Source organism: Neltuma alba, unplaced genomic scaffold (assembly GCF_004799145.2).
Source record: "Neltuma alba isolate B1F8T4 unplaced genomic scaffold, ASM479914v2 tig00011435_pilon, whole genome shotgun sequence".
In the NCBI taxonomy this organism is placed as follows: Eukaryota; Viridiplantae; Streptophyta; class Magnoliopsida; order Fabales; family Fabaceae; genus Neltuma; species Neltuma alba.
This window is the reverse complement of record NW_021636117.1, coordinates 67,760-88,011: the sequence shown is the minus strand read 5'-3', so window position 1 is coordinate 88,011 and position 20,252 is coordinate 67,760. Positions and strand designations below refer to the sequence as shown.

The window sequence follows — 20,252 nt, the reverse complement described above, 5'->3', positions numbered from 1 at the left end:
GCCAGTATTTGAATAAATAATATTTCTTATAATACTAAAAACTAATCTTTGAACCAATATAGGGTTAGGTGATTGGGTTTAACTGAAGGAATTAGTCTCTTATAACATATGTGGACCAATGTTTGAATTTTTACTAAAAAATACGCTCACATTTAGTGTTTAACAATATGTGATTACCTTTAATAGAAGAATGCATGTACCTAGCCAAAAAAAAAAGAAAACAATGTCTAAATTTTGACAACTTTATGATATAAGAAATTTACAGCTTTTATGAAATTATCAACTTTCATAGAAAAGGTTTGGAAACTAAGTTTATACTACCTTAATCCTTAATATAAAACTTCTTTGATTTTTATTTTGGTCCTAAATATAATACTACAATCCACTTTATCTCATATTTATTTATTTCTTTTCAATATAGTCCTTGCAATAGTGATGTTCTATAACTAATGTACTGGATTAGTAAGAATATTTTAAGAAAAAAATATCTATTTATTACAAATTAAATAACTAATCTAATTAGTTTCTTTAATCTACTCAAATTACTCAATTAACTTTTATATTAAGAATTAAAAGTAGTAATATATTACTTTGCACATTATAATTATGAGGCTGTTGGTTCAATAGTCACAAATGTTGGCTTGGTCGCTGGTGTCAAAGCTCCACCACAAACTAGGGCAAGATCTTTTTTCCTAGGAAAACGATGGGTATTTATATAATTGATGGTAAATTTAATTTCAATTGAATAATTTGGGCTTAAATAAAACTCATATTTCTTTGGGCCCTGGGCCTTCCCTGTCAATAGGCTTTTCATGGGGTCATGAATGGGATTCTTACTAATGCAATGGCAAAATGAAAAAACCTCTTGTAGCAAAAAAAAAAAAAAGTGAAAAGACCTCGTAGGTCCAGACCTTGATATGAGCCCCATCTCTAGAAAAAATTCATCCTCATCCCCTTTCCACGTCATCTCCACCAGGAGATTTTGATTTACATGGCCCACAGGTATTATAATATTATAAAATTTTATACTTAATACATTAATATTTTTATTTCGCGCATTAAGGAATTAATTTATAATCTCGCAGTGCGAGTTTACAACGTAAATTCTTCGGAGTTGCTTGGCAATAGTAAATTTAAATAGTGTGGGTTTTATTATTAAATCCTTATATGCATAATAATAATGAAAATTACCATCGGCAAAAAATAATAATGAAAATTAATTAATACGAATCGTGATATTCAAGTATACGATTAAAAAAATGGAGCACTGGATTGACATTGTCACTCTTCCTCTTACGCTTCAAATATAAAAGGAAGAGATGAGTTAATTTTATTTTTCAATTTTCAGTCAGCTAAACGAAGTTGCAGAAGTGAACCAAGATGTTGCAGCTTGCTATTCATCGAGGTTTGTCAACTGATTTATATATGTTTTCAATTCTGAAACGATTGATGAATCACTGGAATGAGGAATCGTATAAGGATCATGTAAATTTTGATTTTGTGCACGTATATTTATGATTTTGCTTACCGCAGTGAAGAGGTTGAACAATTTGAGGCCCCAGATCTTTGCTTTGGGAAGTTACCAATTCTCCACGGCTGCTGAGCCATCTTCCAGGAAGGGTAATCCACCGGTAAGCCCAATCTTTGTTTGGCTTCCTGGAATATCGAATTTCTAGATTGACTTCATTGAGAAAAGGAAAATAAACGGTGCATTTATCTGTCTCATCTTGTGGTAATTGAGAAGAACCTCATGACTATATTTAAGCTTACTTGGCACTTGAAAAATACAATGGAGCATTGTTGAGTTCTAAGCTTTTCTGGTGAACTATCATTAAGGGGGTGTTTAGGTGAAAAGTTTGCTATTTACGAAGTAAGTAATTACGTGAGAGGAGCATTTTCTTTGACTTGCATGGAAACGCTTTTAAAAAGTTCTTTTGGAGTGAACCAAACACCCCCTAGAATGAATCTGCGGGAAATCTTTGTTTTCCCTTTTATTTGTATCCGACTTCCATTCTGTAATGATCTAAGGACAACTTAGCAATATCTAAACGAGTAACAGGACATATGTTGTCTTGCTCCTGCTGCAATGATCTTGCACCTTCGTGAAAGGTAATTTTTAAGCTTCAAATCTAATTCTAAGTTGATTATTTTGCTTTGTTCTTCTTTATCATAATGAAAATATAATATTATTTGCTGAGGGCCCACAAATAATTTCATTTTGTCATAAGAAGGTTCAAAGTAGAACTGAATCTGGCTGACTTGGATTTATATGCATGAAACTGTGGTAGCATTAAGATGAATGCTTCTATTTCAGAAAAGTCTCATCGTTTTCTTAATGTATTGCATCAGAGGGTTCCAAATCTTATTGGGGGCAGTTTTGTTGACTCGAAATCATCTACATTCATCGATGTGATAAACCCTGTAAGTGTCATTTTCATTTTTTAAGAGTGTGGGATATTGAGCTTATATTTTTCTTTGTTGATTTGAGGAAGGCAAATTTCTGATGATGTTAACGTTGATGATAGGCAACACAAGAAGTTGTGTCACAACTTCCTTTGACTACAGATGAAGAGTTTAAAGCCGCAGTATCTGCAGCTAAAAGAGCTTTTCCATCATGGCGTAATACTCCAGTCACAACTCGCCAACGTGTTATGCTGAAATTCCAGGAGCTTATACGCAGAGATATGGCAAGCATAATAAGATTTTTTGTTACTTTGTTCATTCACGAATGTGTCCCCAACAGCTACACTGCCACCCATACCTATAAGAGTTTTTCCTTTGATGAGATTACATCACTGATAAATACTTTGCAACTGTTTTAGGATAAACTCGCTCTGAACGTTACCACCGAACAAGGAAAGACATTGAAGGATGCACAAGGAGATGTATTCCGTGGGTTAGGTTAGCCTGTCCATTTGTTTCTGTAGAAGTTAATGTATTGAGAAAATGATTAAACTCATAATTTGATTATGAATTTCTCTCAAACTTTAATTGTCTGGTAGAGGTGGTGGAACATGCTTGTGGGATGGCAACTTTACAAATGGGGGAGTATGTTTCTAATGTATCGCATGGAATTGATACGTACAGCATTAGAGAGCCACTTGGGGTTTGTGCTGGGATATGTCCTTTCAACTTTCCTGCAATGATTCCCTTGTGGGTAAGCTGAACTCTACTTGTTGGCATGTAGTAGGCTATTAGGTGATCTCGAGATTCGGGTACATCTATTTCTTTTATGCAGAGGTTTGTCATCCCTGTTAGCATGCACAATGTGGCAATGTATAGATGGCCAAAACACATCACCTTCGATAATAGCTTAATAAATATCTTAATCCATATCATTATTAGTCATCAAAGGAATTTAATGTAGATCATATTGCATTGCGCTCAACGGTTGTCATTCTGTTCATTAAATCTACTCAGTGACAAATTCCAGATTTAAATTATCTAACTGCAGATGTTCCCAGTGGCAGTTACTTGTGGGAACACCTTCGTTCTAAAGCCATCAGAAAAAGATCCAGGTGATTTTTCTACTTTGGTTTGTTGTATGTTATTACCTTAAATTAACTCATCACATCATTGATAATAAATTGAAATTTCACTTACAATGACCTTTTCATCAATTTAAAGCTTTTCATTCTCATGGCTTTTCTTGAAATAAGTTAATCTGAGTTTTGGAATCAGTAGATGATATAATTTTCTTGGCTACGAACTTCACTAAGAAAAATTTATTGCTAGGGACATGGAATGCTGTCAATGGTCTTTACTAAATATAATATTTTTCAATTCTGACTAGATATGTTTTCCCGTGCAATGCAAAGAGTCTAAGAAATGAGCCACATTATTTATAGCTTATAAATAGCATGGCTTGCTGCAATACATTAGGTATATCACATTGATTAAATAATTAAATTAAATACTACGTAATACATAATAAAAGCTTCTCCGTCTCTTCCTGTTATGATCGATGCTTATGTAATAACTGTGTATGCGTGTTTTCCAAACATCACCCTAACAAGAAAAATAAGGCTAATGATAACCAAGGGACAAATTCATGTGCATTGACGGTGGCTATTTTCCTTACCTTCCATGGATAATCTTTTTACTTTTGATTGCTGAACATTTACAAATTTGTTTGGAGGGAGATTCTCATGTTCCTGTTTGTCTGAGAAGTCCATATTAGATTTTCAGTATCAATTATGGGTGTGGTCATAATTATTCATCCAATAGTGGATTATGTTTCCTATATCCTGAAAAAGTGACTGTTGGTTGCTGGCACACTACTGCCCCTAATCACAAGAATGCATTCATGCATCCACTTCTATGATTTATCGTCTTTGGTTTCTTATGGCATACAGATAATTGTTTGCTGTAGTTGGAACTATATGCCTATATCATGACTTTGGTGCTTTTTTAGGTGCTGCTGTAATGCTTGCAGAATTAGCATTGGAGGCTGGTCTGCCTGAAGGCGTCTTGAATATTGTTCATGGAACCAATGTATGTTCTCATTGATTCATTTAACTTCTGTTCCTGACCTGTTTCTTTTGATACATCTCGATGAAAGTACTCACATGCTCACTTGGATTATTTTAATGTAACCATGAAGATGTTCTAAATTTTAACTAGAAGTTGAGTGAATTATTGTTTCACACCTTGGGTATTTGAAGGAAAACTCTATTAACAAATTCTAAAACTTTTGTCCTATAGGCAACTAGTTACGGATTTAAACAAGAAGTTGGATGTATTATTATTTCAAATGTTGAGTATTTGAATGAAAAATCAATGAACGAATTCTAAAATTATTATTCCGGAGGAAACAACTGGTTACTATTATGCTTCAATGCCACTCTGATTGGATAATTTTGATATCTTTCCAATTGGTTCCAGGATATTGTAAATGCTATTTGTGATGATGACGACATCAAAGCTGTATCTTTTGTTGGTTCGAATGTTGTAAGTGATCTCATGAATTTATTATTCCAATCCAGTTCTTTTATGATGCCTCTTTATATGACCCTCAACTAAAGTTCCATTTTGATCAAGGGAAAACAAATAAAGGGGATTTTTTGAAAATGTCATAAGTTCTCTTCTTTGGATGGATGGAAAAGCAGGGACAGCTAATAAAGTATTATGAAGTTTTAAAATTTTCATTTCTCTTTGAACATTTAAAATTTTATTTGCTAATCCAAGGATAAAACCTGTTTAAATGCTTCTTTCATGAGAATGCTTGTGTTCATTGTATGCACGTCTGATCATCCTTTTCTATTTTTAAGGCTGGAATGCATATATATTCAAGAGCATCAGCTAAAGGAAAACGTGTTCAAGTAAGTGCAGTTCATCACTGGGGTTTCTTTTTCCTTACAGAGATTGTTTATTCGTACACATGATGTGATATGAAATCAACTTGGGTTGGAAACTTAATGAACTCTTGTTTTCAGTCTAATATGGGAGCAAAAAATCATGCAATTGTCATGCCTGATGCCAACGTTGATGCTACTGTGAACGCTTTAGTTGCTGCTGGCTTTGGTGCAGCAGGACAAAGGTGTATGGCTCTCAGCACAGTTGTTTTTGTTGGAGGATCAAAACCATGGTATCTTGCTTCGTATTCTCTTAAACTTATTTCATGATTATAACTTCTTCAACAGCACCTTATACTTGTGATTAAATCTTGGCCACAAGATTTAAAGCAAGTCTTTGGCCTCTGCCTGGTTGTATCGTTTCTATTAATTTACCAACATTTCTAAAGTTAGCAACTTATTATTTCCATGCCTTTCTGTAACCGTGAGGGGATTTGTCAGAGGATAGCCGGGTCCAAGCATTTGAACTTGTTGTGATGGTGCCTGTGGAAAATGTGTTCCAACTCTTTTTAGCTCCTAAAGCCACTAGCAATCTAGCAGTCTTTTCTATTTATTGAGGCATCTGGAATTTGGGTATAATTGTAGCCTTTATAATATCTTTCCAGGGAATCTATATTAGCGGAGCGCGCCAGTGCACTCAAAACAAGTGTTGGAACTGATCCAGATGCAGACCTTGGTCCAGTCATCAGTAAACAGGTTTGTATGAGGTTTTACATGTACTCACTCCTCATAGTGGATATGAATTTTGAGCTAAAAATCCCCGATAATTGGCTAAAAAGGGGGGAAAGAAGCCTAAACATCATAATCACGAATCATCAAAATAACTTTGTAAGCATTACTGACATGGTTTCTAAATGAACCTCTTTTTCACATTGATCGTTTGTATAGTTTTAGCTTTTTGTGTGACATTATTACTGCTTCCACAGGCAAAGGAGCGCATACACAAATTAATTCAATCTGGTGTTGAAAGTGGGGCCAGACTGCTGCTTGATGGAAGAAATTTAGTGGTAGCTTCTAAATCCTTGACTAGTTGTATTTTCTTGTGTTTATTACACATTTACTTACTTTTGCATGTATGATCAGCATAACACCGTCAATCTTTCTCATTACCAGCAGTAGTTGGAAACTCAGGCAGCTGAAAGATTAATTTAAGTAAATACTCTGATTGGAGTAATATATTTTCAACACGGCCCTTCCACACCTGCTGAGCTCTACTAGAAAATAAATAGTAAGAAAAAAATAATATAAAGTAAAATGCAAGAGAAACAATAAAAATTTTATGGAATACTTTACAAAACTATGTTGACCAGTGTAGATATCTGGACAAGTAGTACTCATTTTTCAAGAGTAATTAGTGTCAACTGCATGATGACTTAACCACCAGCCTATTCACCTGTTTCAAATATGAAATTTTTTATTTTAAATATTTGGGATGAATTCCTAACTAATAACTCTATCAACCTTTTATCTAATTAGAAGTCAGTACTCAGTAAGCAACCAAGAAGAACTGTTTATTTCATCCCCCATAAATACAAGTAAAAGGAAATGTAATCTCATCCTTTAATCAGCAACCTGGTAAACATCTCATGATAATTGTGTTTAATTCATATGTTTGGTCGTAGATATAAAGGGGAAATGCCTTATCACATCCCCATATATTTGGTTTGATCATGAGCCGTTGAGTTATGTTAGTTTTTTATCGTCCTTGCTTCCACTCCTCCACTTTCACCAGCCTCAAATTTAATAAATGAAGCTTTCTAAAAGGAAAGGAAAAATGGCACATTGAAGTATACATTAATGCAGAGATATTTCAGAAAAGCTATAGATGAGTTCTTGCATGGTCTTTTCAGTAGACTCTAGATTATCACTTTAACGATTCCCCTCTTTTTCACTTAAGAAAATGAAGGTTGCTCACCAGTTTACTCATGCGTGGCAAGTAGGTTCCAGGCTATGAATCTGGCAATTTTATTGGCCCAACCATCTTATCAGATGTCGGTGCGAACATGGAGTGCTACAAGGTATCTTCTTTAAAGCCTGAACTGTCCAGAAATGTAGAAAAGTTTGCATATAATTTAAACCTGGCTGGCTCTATAATGACCTTCGCAGGAGGAAATTTTTGGCCCAGTTCTTCTTTTCATGGAGGTGCGTTTGTGATCTGTCTTGTCTTTAAACTCCTTTAAGTTAAAAGTTTTTTCCCACCCTTTTTTTTCTTGTCTTGTATTATATTTGGTGCTGTGTTAATCTTTTTGCCCCGCATTTTGTATAGAAATATGCTGATACATTGATTTTCTTTTCGTCTTTCCAGGCTGACAATTTGGAAGATGCCATAAACATTGTAAACAGAAACAAGTATGTTAAAAAATTTCTTATTTTTGTGATCATTTTCCGTTGAACAATATTCATTTCTTACTGGTGACTTCTCCAACAGGTATGGAAATGGTGCTTCTATATTTACTACATCTGGTGTTGCAGCAAGGAAGTTTCAGACCGAGATTGAAGCTGGACAGGTAGAGTCACTCTAGATGCAATTTCTGATTATGCCCATAAAGCAGGGAATTTTCCTCAACTAAACTAACAATTTGCTCCTGAGCTCAATTAATTATATACGACCTTTGGTCTTTTATATAAAATTTAGTTGAACAACAAATTAGATCTTATGTTAAGAACCAGGAGTAGTATCTTTTATCCTTGAAAATTAGTTACTTGATGGACTAGTTCTTGGAAGGTAGTAATTTTGTTATGTATTTGGCTCTTTTCAACTGGCCAACAGATGTTGAAGATATTGAGAGGCAATGAGTTTATTATTTTAAATAATTAGCCTGTGTATTTGTTAACTTTTGTGGATTTAGACTAAATAAACCTAATAAAAAAAGGTAAACCTTCACTGGGTAACACAAAAAAATGCCTTATAAGGAAAATATAATAGCAGTGAGGGATTTTGACCAGTATATGAAATTTCGCAGTATTTACCGACCAAGTAACCTGTATTTTAGTTTTGGGTGGATCGTCTTGCCCACCAATAGAAAGGAGAGGACTCAAGCTTTTTCTTGCGTGTTTATTAGTAAGGTCTTTAACAAAAATACCTTGAGAGAACTTTTTGAAAAACCCAGTCATATTATGTTGGAGTCTAAACATCTAGTTGTCATGTTTTAATTGACAGACCTAATATTGAACATGATAAATATGTGCCTAGGTTTTGTTGTAAATGAAAATAACTGATATAAGATATTCTTGTGGATCATGACTTGTCCTGTGCTGAAACCAGGTTGGCATCAATGTTCCGATTCCAGTTCCATTGCCCTTTTTCTCATTTACTGGCAACAAGGCATCATTTGCCGGAGATCTCAATTTCTATGGTAAACAGTTTACCTCCGATCCAAAGCTTCCTCATCCGCACTTCATTTCTTTTCAACTTAAGTTTTATTAGTTACAGATTGCTCATGATTTAGACGACAACATTGAGCTTGTGTTTCGTGGTTTGAATGAACTACAGGGAAGGCTGGGGTTAACTTTTATACTCAGATTAAAACAGTGACTCAGCAATGGAAGGATTCTGCTGGTGGTAGCAGAATTAACTTGGCAATGCCGACCTCTCAAAAATCTTGATGAAACACTGTGTAGTAGTTAAATTTGGATCCCTGGAAGCATTTCATATTTTAGAGGGTGAAATAGAGGGAGATAAAATAGAAGAGTGACCTTCGATTCTGTCGGACATATATAAGCACAGGTGAAATCTACTTTTCCCTCTCCCTCTATCTACTTTGGAGGTGAAGTTTTTCAGAAGATCCAAATTTATTATGACAGTTTGGTTTTGTCTTTCTCCCCTTCGCCCCCAGGCTTGCTCTGTTCAATGAATAAAGGGACCCTTCCTCTTAGATGTGTCTTTAGATTTTCTGATCTCTTGAATAAAAGTGGATTGTAAATGACATATTTCCGCACCCATAATTTACAAAGATAAATTTGCAAATTATTAATTTTTTTTTTTTTACATATTCCGGTTCACAACATAATCACAGATCACAAGTGGCAATTCAATTCACGATCTAAATTATCATTTCCAGTTCTCTATAAAATCCACACTTTGCAATTTACATTTCGCAAAGAATAAGGAGGAAAGAGAAATCCAGTGCTCATGAAAATTTAAGATAATTGAGAAGTATTTTTTAAAAAATAAATAAAATAAAACAGACCAAACCAGCCTACACATTTAATTATTGAAAAATTATAAAGATAAATATTCTCAATGTTGTTATACTTTGTTATTATCATAGTCAATTCATTATTATATTTTTTTGTATTTTGTTATTAGTAATAATTAATGTTATTGTATTTTATTTATTTTTAATTAAATTATATTATTTTAATATGACTAGTTTGATTCTAGTTTGGCCAATTAACTTTTAATCATTACCTTAACTAGTTTTTTCGCCTGGTCTGGTTTTTTAGCCTTACTATAACTAATGTTTTAAAAGCTGGACCAGATATTGAACCGGAAAACCTAGCGGGTCATGATTCAAACGGTCGGATCGGTCGGACTGGTGACGTAATAATTAAATTAAAAATAATATTATATACTTATATGATAATATAAATATAAAAATAGATATAGAAATTATTCTATGACTTGAGAATAAAAATAAACAAACTCACATGTAATAATATATATCCTAATTCTCAACTCCCAACACAATAAAACTATTGAAATAAAAATTTTTTGACATTGTACCTTTGAATATGATATTATAATAGTACTATTTTTAATTTCCTTTTCAGCATAGTTTTTTTTTAAAAAAAACCATTTCACTCTGTTTTTTTGAGCCAACTCTTTCACTGCAATTAATACATGTCAGATGGCTTTTTTTATCCTCACAAGCAAGGACGTCGTTTCTTTTCAGCTTTTACTTCTTCATTTTCCAACTGTGGGGCATAAAAGTGATGTCTTTTCTGTGAGTCTTTCTTTTAAATTTTTGACGGTGCAGCAATAGGAGCAAGACCAGATGGCTTTTACTTTTTAGGTTTTACAGTGTATTCATGCTGCCTATAACCCATAAATGTCGTGGCTTTTTCTCCCCCGTATAATTCTCATGCACATGTAGGGCCCACTCAAATATGTAAAACTTTTTAGTGAAAAATGTTGGTGCTTCGTTCCGATGACAATTAATGGGACTTGGATTCTCTCCACTACCTTCTCATCCTCTTCCCCTCCACTACCCTTCTTTTCTCTTCACAACCATTGGATCAAAATTCCAATGATCCAGATTTAACATCTTATAAAAATAATGTTATTAAAAAATAAATAAATAAATTTAAACTGTTAAAATCTGGTCTGAACAGTTTACAATTGTAATAAAAAAATTTAAAAAAATTTCCTCTATAATTACAGTCTATAGTTATAAACTGTTCAAATTAGATTTTAACAGTTTAAATTTATTTATCTATTTTTATCATAATATTTATTTTTATAAATGTTATAAAATATTAAATCTGGACCATTGGAGTTTTGATCCAATGGTTGTGAAGAGAAAAGGAGGGTAGTGGAAGGGAAGAGGATGGGAAGGGTAGTGGAGAGGATCCAATTCCATTTATAAGGGGCAAGTAAGAGGGAGAAAGTATGAAAGAAAATGTAATAAAAATTTTAATTAATGCAACATATAAAATTAATTAAGGAAAAAAAATAGTAAAAACAAGTTAAATGTTCAGACAATTCAAAGTTCAGGCTCTTATAAGAAGGACCCGGGGAGTATCACTTGGGAATTAATTTTTTTCCTTTATAACTGCTTTCATGTATAAAAAATTATAAAAAAAAAAAAAAAAACTCCTACTGTCACTGGCGGCTGGAGAATTTTTTGGCGAAGGTTGGTCAAAATATAGGATAAAATCCCACTACCTTTTTTATCAGGAAAATTATAATGAGATCTCAAAAAAAAAAAATTACATAACAAGTTTTGGAAGTTATCATTTCGTATTTTTAAAGTTGTCATTATAGACTATTTAAGTTGTTATTAAGATTTTTAATAATTATTTTTTTGGGACTTCATTATCATTCTTCTTTTTTATTTCTTAAAAGTTAAAAACCATAAGCCTACTAAAACTTCTTAATGATAATAGTGCAAAAGTTGGGAATTTTTTACCTGATGTCGCTTTAATTGAGAAGATTATTAATGAAGGGACAAGTACAGGGTAATATCTAAATCTTGGAATGTCATCAGTTTCCTAAGATATGAAATGGAAGGTTTTCTTTAAAAAAAAAAAAACTCTTATCAAGTTATTTATAACGATTATGTCAAGCTTTCAAATTACATATGACCATATATTTTATATTTTTTTCAAGCGGGTATATAATTAAATGATATTAAATGCTGATATTTTAAATATACCTTGACATAATAGATATAAGGAACTTGGCCTAAATATTGAGGTTTTCTAATAATTTCTCCTTTTTTCTTTTTCTCTCTTATGCTATGCTACTCTGCTTAACGAATGGCAGGAATCCCTTACGCAAAGCCAAGTTATTTGTGCGTATAGAGGTTTAAGTAAAGCCTGTGGAACGAGGATATATGTATGATGAATAGATTTATCGTAATTTTTTTTTTTTTTGAGATCTTAAAATCTACTCCTCCAGTTCTTAATACAAGACCTATTTAACTAATTTGATTAAATTAAGAAAGTTAGATAAATTTGTTAATTATAAGAAATATGAGATGTTTTTTTCTAAAATACCATAATCATCTTCCTTAATATCATCCTTCCTTCTCCTACTTGATTTGGTTGAAGGAGTATTAATAGGTATAATTAGGAAAAATTAATAAATATAATAAATATGTTTTATATTTAAAATCAAGATCAACTCAATAATTAAGTCCTATAATAAAAAACGAAGGAGTATAAAGTTATGCTGATGCAATTATTGTTCCCTTAAATTTGTTACCTCAACCGTCTTTCTTAGTCAAAACAATACAACTCATCATGAGTTTACCTTCTGTTCTAAGCATAATAATCCATGAAATATCTACCAGTTTTCCCCAGCCAGTCTTCCAACATTCATTAATTCAAGAGGGAAAAAATAAGTTTTGGCCAAAAAAAAGAGGTAAAAAAAGGCAAAAGACCCCCAATTCCACTTGCACATCTGTGTGTGGGTGTATAGGCAAGTAAGAGGCACCTTATTAATTTCAAAGACTACAAATTAAATTCAATACTACATCATCTACTTAATATAAAAGCTAAACAACTAATTTGAATATACCAATTAAGAAAATTACAAAAATTAGCTAAATTAATTATTTGTCACAAATATGTGTTAATGTCACTCAAATATCTTCTTCAATTATGCGCATTAGATGATTGAAATTCTTTCTTGGTGGAAACTCCGCACAATCAATAGGGATATTTTAAAAAAAAAAAACAAAGTAAATTAAAGTATTATGTTTATAATCAAATTGAACTCTTAACTAGTTCTTACATTACGAAGTTGAGGTAGTGTAACTGTCCGAAAAATCACAACTATTTGAGGGCCAAATATTGTGTAATCCATATTCGATATTATATTCAGTATGCTAATCGTTAATAAGTCCTTTGATTGATCTCCGCCTCCATTTCCATGGCGCGTTTCTGTTTAATGAAGAAGTACGAAGGGTTAAATATGCAATTTTTGTAGTGTGTAAATGAATTTAAACTCTATTTGCATATACATAATCAATGAATTTCATTTCTCTTTTTGCTCTCCTTACTGGATTCATTTCAAAAACAATTCTTTTGAATTTTTCACATTTAAGAAAAAAGTCCAATTGAGTACATCACTGGTTCTCTTGACAACTTAATCCCTGTGTACATGGCAGCCCTTTTTTCTTTTTTAGGGTAACTCATAAGTCATCATCTTACATGAAAGGCCAATACTTATGTTAAATGTTTATAAGTATATGTTCAAATTGAGATACAACTGTTTTCATGTACTTATCATAAGTCTTCAAGTACTTATCTCATATTTCGTAAATTATGATTAAAATAATTATTCTTCTAGTCCTATTTATAGGATAGATAAAAAAGATTTTTTTTGTCTTATTTATAAGTCACTTCATTAAATTTTCAATGTGAATATACCATTTTGTCCTTCATTTATTATAGTGTAGGTAGTTATTTCTTTCGAAAAGTATATGTATTAAAAGGAAAACTAATTTGAAAGTCCTTATGGTTTTTCTTGATTTTGAATTAGGTCCTTATATATTTTTCTTTTTATTAGATCCTTTAATTTTCTACCATTAGATCCATTAGTCCCTGCGGTTAAATATGAACAAAATCTGTGAAAACCTTTCGTTACATCGTCTCCTTCTCCCATATTCTCTGGCCTCGCTGTTCCCTCCTATCTCTACATAACAAATCTGACATGCTTTTACATAATTAAAAATCTGAGATGGAAAAATACATTGAATGCAAGAATGGTAAACATCACATCAAGCCAGCAGAAGAACGTCATAGCTTCGCAGATTTTTAGTTTTTATTTGGTGAGCTAGGGCGCTTGTGGGTTTCAAAACCTTTTTTTTAGACCATTTATTTTTCCCCATTGAGTACTTTGAGCCTTACGGAAAGGTTATGCCTATTAAAATAAATGAACAAAATTACAAATTAATTTCAAATACAGCTACAGAATTTTGAGGGGTGTTGAAACATTTGTAGTCAGAAAAGGAGATAATAATGATAAGCAGTGATTTTCCCCTTTGTATAGCCAATGAATTTGGAAGTTATAGTAAGAAGACATGATAAACAGCTTGATTTTCTCCTTTCACTTCCTCATCCTTACTAAAGAAAAACCCCAGAAATCACAGTAAAAAAATTAAAATTTATTTTTTGGGATCAACTGAGGATCTTAATTTTAAAATCAAAGAAGAGAATAAAAAGCTTCTGATTATATGTAATTTGCGGAATGAGATGAGAGTTTGCTTTCTAGGAGTTGTGAGGATCGCAAACGAGGGCAAAAGAAAAAAGAGGAGTAGATACAAGACCAAGAAGGTGATATGGTGGGAAGGACAGAAGGTAACGAAGATTTTTAACGGTATTTCGTTTTACTTAACTGTAAAGACTAATGGATCCAACAATAAAAAAATTAAAAGACTCAATAAAAAGAAAAATAAATATAAAAACCTAATTCAAAATTGAAGATAATTATAAGGACTTCCAAATTAGTTTTTCTTATATTAAATATCGGTAAAGTTGAAAAATTATTATATTTTAATGGAGAGTTAACGCATTTTAAGATTTTTCTAAACTTATATAAAATATGTTAAAAATATTTTATAAATAGGATCAGCAGAGTATTTTAAAAGGATTCCACTAGCATTCCAAACAAGCCGCGACTGCGATTGCGTAGCAGCGCCAAAGAGAGACAGATAGACGACGGTTGGCATTTATTTTGGTACAATCATTAAAGCAACACACCACTACAAGGTCACGAGATAAACGTGGATGGCTTTGAACTACTAATTCAAATTATAGAAGTACGACGAAGCATGATTCAGAGCCACACACTTGTTGGAAACGAGATGACAACGACGGGGTGGGGTCATTTTAATAGGTTTATATATTTGATTTGATTTGATTTTTATGGTAGTAAGTTTTTATTTTAGAAAAATTCTCATATTAAAATTTTTATGGTGAAAATGACCTTATAAATTTTTATGAGAGGAAGATCCTCACTAAAGGAAACTTTTCCCTAATTTACCTAAAAGACAAAAAGGGAAAGAATTATTTGAGCTGAGATTTATGAGAGGGTAAATAAATGGGAGAATTGCTGTGAAATCTCAAATCAGAAATATAACTACTAAAACATCACAGTGATAACAAAACAGTTTATAATGATAAGTTTAAAAGTAGTAAATAACAATTACTTACTTGTTATTAAATTTTACTAGTAATTATTTTCCTTTTTTGGGATTTAATTGTAATTTTCGTTAAAAAAAATTGACCTAATACTGTTTCTTTCACAAGAAAGGAGAGACAATGGATTGTGCACTATGACTGGTGTGCGGAATTAATCTAATTGACTTCATTGGGGATATCAACCTCAATCTTTTGGCTCCTAAAGCTCTATGGCTTTGTTGATAGATTAATCTACAAATATGTGTGACTCTATAATCAATATAACGTTAAATACTCTTCCACCTTAGCCGATCAGTATATACGGCTTAATATTAGCTTCTCACCTAAAATATTATTCATAAGCTGTCCAATTTACTCATCTTCCTTCCGTGGGCTGCATGCAAGCCATTTATTGAAGCTAAACAATAGCTCCTCAACAAGTACCGCCTATGCACTAACACAAAATATTTCTCCCTCTAAACAGATACTTTTCTAGTCCTATTTATAAGACAGAAAGAAAAAATTTTTTAGTCATATTTATAAGTTACTTCATTAAATTTTTACAATGAATATACTATATTATCTTTCAATTATTATAGTATAGATAGTTTTTTTATAAATGTGTATATATTAAATAAGGGTAAAGTTAGAAAGTTATTATATTTTAATAAATAGTTAATGCAGTTTTAGATTTTTTTTTTATCTATGTGAAATATGTTAAAAGTATTTTATAAATAGAATCAAATGAGTAATTCAAAATCCTTCATTCCCTCTTCATCACACATTTCGAATTTCAAAATCCCTCATTTCCTCCTCTTCCGCTCTTCGTTTATGTTTATGTCATCCATTTCAAGTTTCAAAACCTCCCATTCAATTCAATATGACAAAGCATGTTTGGCAAATGGCCAAAACCATGATTTTTGGAACCCATATTATGGTTTGGATCAAAAATTTGCCAAACAAAGGGAAAAATCAGCAAACCACGATTTTGGGTCAAAACCATGGTTTTAGGCTCAAAATCATGGTTTTAGAAGAAGTAAATTCATTCTGCTTCTGATTCAAATTAGAGACTATGATTGTGCCTGTCAGAAGAGATCCTAAAGGTATTATGACTTTAACACCCCTTAATTATTTTTCTATAAACATATTTAATCTTATATTTTATAAATATATATACACATATTAATTATTTATTAATTACATTATCTTATATATTATTAATTATGTTGGTAAAAAATATATTATTAACAATTTTATTCCTTCAAATTAAAATATAATATAAAATATATCTTTTATGTAATTATCATATTAACTTATATTCTTTTGAATAATTTACACACATGAAAAGTGCTTTTGATAAAAACTATTCAAACACTCTCACTTTATCAGAATTATTTTTTTTACAAAATCTATTCTCCCAAAATCTATTTTCTAGAAACTATTCTCCAAACCATGATTTAGTTTTATCCAAACACCTCCGTAATCTCCCAGTCTAATAAAATAATACTTGTTGTTATTATATATAGTAATCTCCCAGTCTCAAAAGTACTTTTGGCTTGCAAGAGCTACGTTCAACACTACCAAAAAAAAAAACATTAGCAATGAAACTTTCTATTGCTAATTTACGAAATTTTGCTGGTAATCAATTTAATGGCAGAAGTTAGGTACGAATTTCATGTATTTTTGGATATACATAATCACTGTATATATATGGTCCATATTAATTAGTCCAGCAAATACATTAAAAGGGAGTAACGGTATTGGTTCTAACCCAACTCTAAAGGACTTATTATTAATAATATATAATATAAAATCTATAGAAAAGAGTAATATTCATGATTCTTGAATAGAGAGAGTGACTATTTTCAAATTCTGTGCGAACACAAGGGCAACAGTTTAGTTTCATTAGTATTCACTTTTTATTTGTTGGAGTTTTGATTGAATTTGGAGTTCAAATATTTTTATAGAATATATGTGTGTCTGTGTTGATAAACTTATTACAGTTAGAAGACTACATTTTCAGACCAATTGTACATGGAAGTTTCTTTAGTTCGGACGCACTTTGGGTGTAGAAGGGGAGTCTTGGGGCTTAAATTGTTATGGGTAATATCCCTGGGCCATGTTGGGTTGCTTGTTGGGTCATGTGGGGTGATATTGGGCCACGCTTTGAGTTCTAAGGTTGATCTAAGATGACTTTGAGTCCAGATGAGTTCTCTCCGTTTGGTACAAGAGAAATGAAGGAAGAACTAATGAGAGGCTGGTCTAATAAAAAAGGCTAAGTTCTCATAATATGATGAATCAATATTCGAATCGTCACTAGGAAAGGAGCCCAACAAACTTAGTCTACTCTAATTTGACAATTAGCTCTTATATTAAGAATTGGAAGTAGTATATAATGATCATATAAGAATTTGCAGCATTTTCAAATTATAAATAGTACATGTAGTGTATTTCTTAGAGGAGATGGAATGCCATGGGAAAGCGGAGACCTCAAATATGCTCCTTATTTAGTTTACAATACAAGCAGGTTTAAAGGATTATTCATGCGGCATTGCCTTTCACATTCAGTGAGATGTGTAGAATTTAGGAAAGAAAGTTTGTGTTTGATGCAAGCACGTGAAACACATTTGAAACGAAAAATTACACGTTGATCCATATTTGTTTCTCTGTCTCAACTGCAATAAGTACAATGAACAATACCATAACAAAGTTTCTCTTCTTCCAAAATTACAAATTTTACAAGTAATAGTTTAAAATCTTCCTTTGAAAATCTATTTAAGAAAAACAAGTCCAGTGCTAACATTTTACTTTTCAGACTGTTGCAAATCGCATCCAAAATATGTGATTCACACATTAGGAAAGCGAACAACATTCACAAATTCAGAGTGAAGTTGCAGTGAAACCAGAGGAGTTTGTGTTGGAACTAAATGTTGAGTTCTAGTTTTGACTAACCTCTGAAGCATTGGTGGTGGATGGAATTGAAGATGATGATCCCACTGGAGGAAGTTCATGATATGTGAGTTCTGGATAGCTTAATGGAAGACTAGGAAATGGAACTTCAAAGTTAAGCACATTCATCGCTTGCCTTATGGAAGGCCTATGCTTATGATCAGGATGAGCACACCATAGCCCAACAATCATCAAACATTTGATTTGATCATGGTCAAAATCTCCTTGGAGTCTTGGATCGACTGCTTCAAGAATTCTCCCACTTCCATATAGTTCCCATACCCAATTCACCACGTTTATTTCATTTTCTGGAGCATTGTGGTTTATGCACTTTCTTCCACTAGCTATCTCCAAAGCAACAATTCCAAAACTATACATATCGGATTCTTTGCTTGCCCTCCCAATAATAAGACATTCAGGAGCCATATAGCCCATAGTTCCTGCCAAAGCTGTGGTTGGTGAACTTTTCGTGTGGTCTACAAGTCTGGCCAAACCAAAATCTCCAAGTTTTGCATTGAAGTTAGAATCTAGCATGATATTGCTTGACTTTATGTCCCTATGTACAACACATCGTTCCCATCCTTCATGCAGGTATAACAATGCAGAGGCCAAGCCTTGAGCTATTTTGAATCTTTCCGACCATCTTAGCAAACTTTGATCCTTGAAGAGATGAAAATCTAAACTTCCATTTGGCATATACTCATAAACCAACAATAGTTCTTTCCCTTTATGACACCAACCAAGTAGTTGCACCAAATTTCGATGCCGTAGTTGACTAATAATTCTTACTTCTGAAGCAAACTCCTTCATTCCTTGTTTAGAGCCCTCTGATATTCTCTTTATGGCTATGCAGGTGTTTGAATCTTTGAGGAAACCTCTATAAACCTCCCCAAATCCTCCTTGTCCTAACTTCTGTGCATCTTCAAAATAATTTGTAGCACTTGCTAGATCAGCATATGAGTACTCCTTTGGTCCTATTCCTCTTCCAAAGCTGTCATACATTTGCTTATCAAACTCATGATCATCCTCTTCCATCTTCCTTCTCTTCTTCTTCAAGCCTACAAAAACCAAACTAAACACACAAATTAAAATAAACACTCCAACGCCTAATCCAACTCCAAGTTTTGTCCTGTTCTTTCTACTCTTCGGGCTCTGGCTCGGGTTAAAAGGTGTTTCTGAGAACTCATTTGGAGTATTCGAATCATCATTATTCGATAAGAAACTCCATGAGTTGATCTTACGTATTGCTGAAGTATTTCCAGTGGAAGCTGAGAAGCCAAAAGTAACCCATTCAGGTAGATACTTTCTCATATCGACGATCTGATAAAGATGTTGCTGCACAATAGTACCATTAACAAAGCCAGTGAAGGAAATGCTTAGATTTTGTGTATTTGTGCTGTAACTAATGAAAACCTCATTAGTTCTCCCTTCATTGATATCAGCCAACCACGTCAAGTTATTAACAGATCTCATGGAATTGATATTGACACCAACGTGTTCCTTCGGAGGATCCCAATCATTCTTAAAGATATCAAATTCCACAGCAACAAACGGATTGTCTGTTGAATTTAATGGCTGGTCATCGAGAGTCAGACCCATAGAGCCTCCTTTTGTGACATTGGGAAGCTTTGAACCAGCAGGGGCTAAGAAGAAAGCCAACCCACCTCCACGCACTTTCGGCTTTGAACGAATCACAAAAGTGAAACGGGTTCTGAAGTCTGTGAGCTTCCCAGTGGCTCTATCCCATAAACGCATTGGTTGGTAATATGTGGCTCGACCAACATTAGCCCTCAGGGATTGGTCTTGCTGGTTTCTTGTTAACTGGATGGATGGTGGTGCTGGGTAAGATGATCCCTCGTACGATATGTTTTCATCATTTGGACTAAAACTAGAGAAGTTGAAGGATATGGAAAATGCATGAGGGATGATCAAGAGGAAGAAAATTATTGAAGATAGCATCTTCATCGTCATTACAAGAAAAACGAAAATTCTGATTTGTTTGAGAAACCTTATTCTACTAAAAGTTGGATAGGAGGTGAGATGATTATAGAGTCCAAGACATGACTAAGGAAATTATGGGTTTTTTTCCTTAGCCTACCA

The 20,252-nt window shown here is 32.8% G+C and overlaps 2 protein-coding genes across 2 annotated transcripts; one reads left to right on the top strand and one right to left on the bottom strand.

Annotated features, from left to right (window-relative positions):
• Positions 1–1,282: 1,282 nt before the first annotated feature.
• Positions 1,283–9,328, top strand: LOC114713548 (methylmalonate-semialdehyde dehydrogenase [acylating], mitochondrial). The gene is made up of 19 exons (XM_028898222.1): positions 1,283–1,405; positions 1,534–1,631; positions 2,350–2,421; positions 2,526–2,687; positions 2,823–2,901; positions 3,003–3,157; positions 3,455–3,518; positions 4,415–4,494; positions 4,885–4,950; positions 5,271–5,321; positions 5,436–5,587; positions 5,960–6,050; positions 6,281–6,361; positions 7,295–7,372; positions 7,461–7,496; positions 7,660–7,703; positions 7,783–7,861; positions 8,620–8,710; positions 8,848–9,328. Exons 1-19 carry the CDS (start codon positions 1,381–1,383, stop codon positions 8,958–8,960), a joined length of 1,617 nt encoding a protein of 538 aa, XP_028754055.1. The 5' UTR covers positions 1,283–1,380; the 3' UTR covers positions 8,961–9,328.
• Positions 9,329–17,825: 8,497 nt separating this feature from the next.
• LOC114713561 (L-type lectin-domain containing receptor kinase IX.1-like) lies at positions 17,826–20,235 on the bottom strand. The gene has a single exon (XM_028898236.1). It carries the CDS (start codon positions 20,121–20,123, stop codon positions 18,141–18,143), a length of 1,983 nt encoding a protein of 660 aa, XP_028754069.1. The 5' UTR covers positions 20,124–20,235; the 3' UTR covers positions 17,826–18,140.
• Positions 20,236–20,252: the final 17 nt, after the last annotated feature.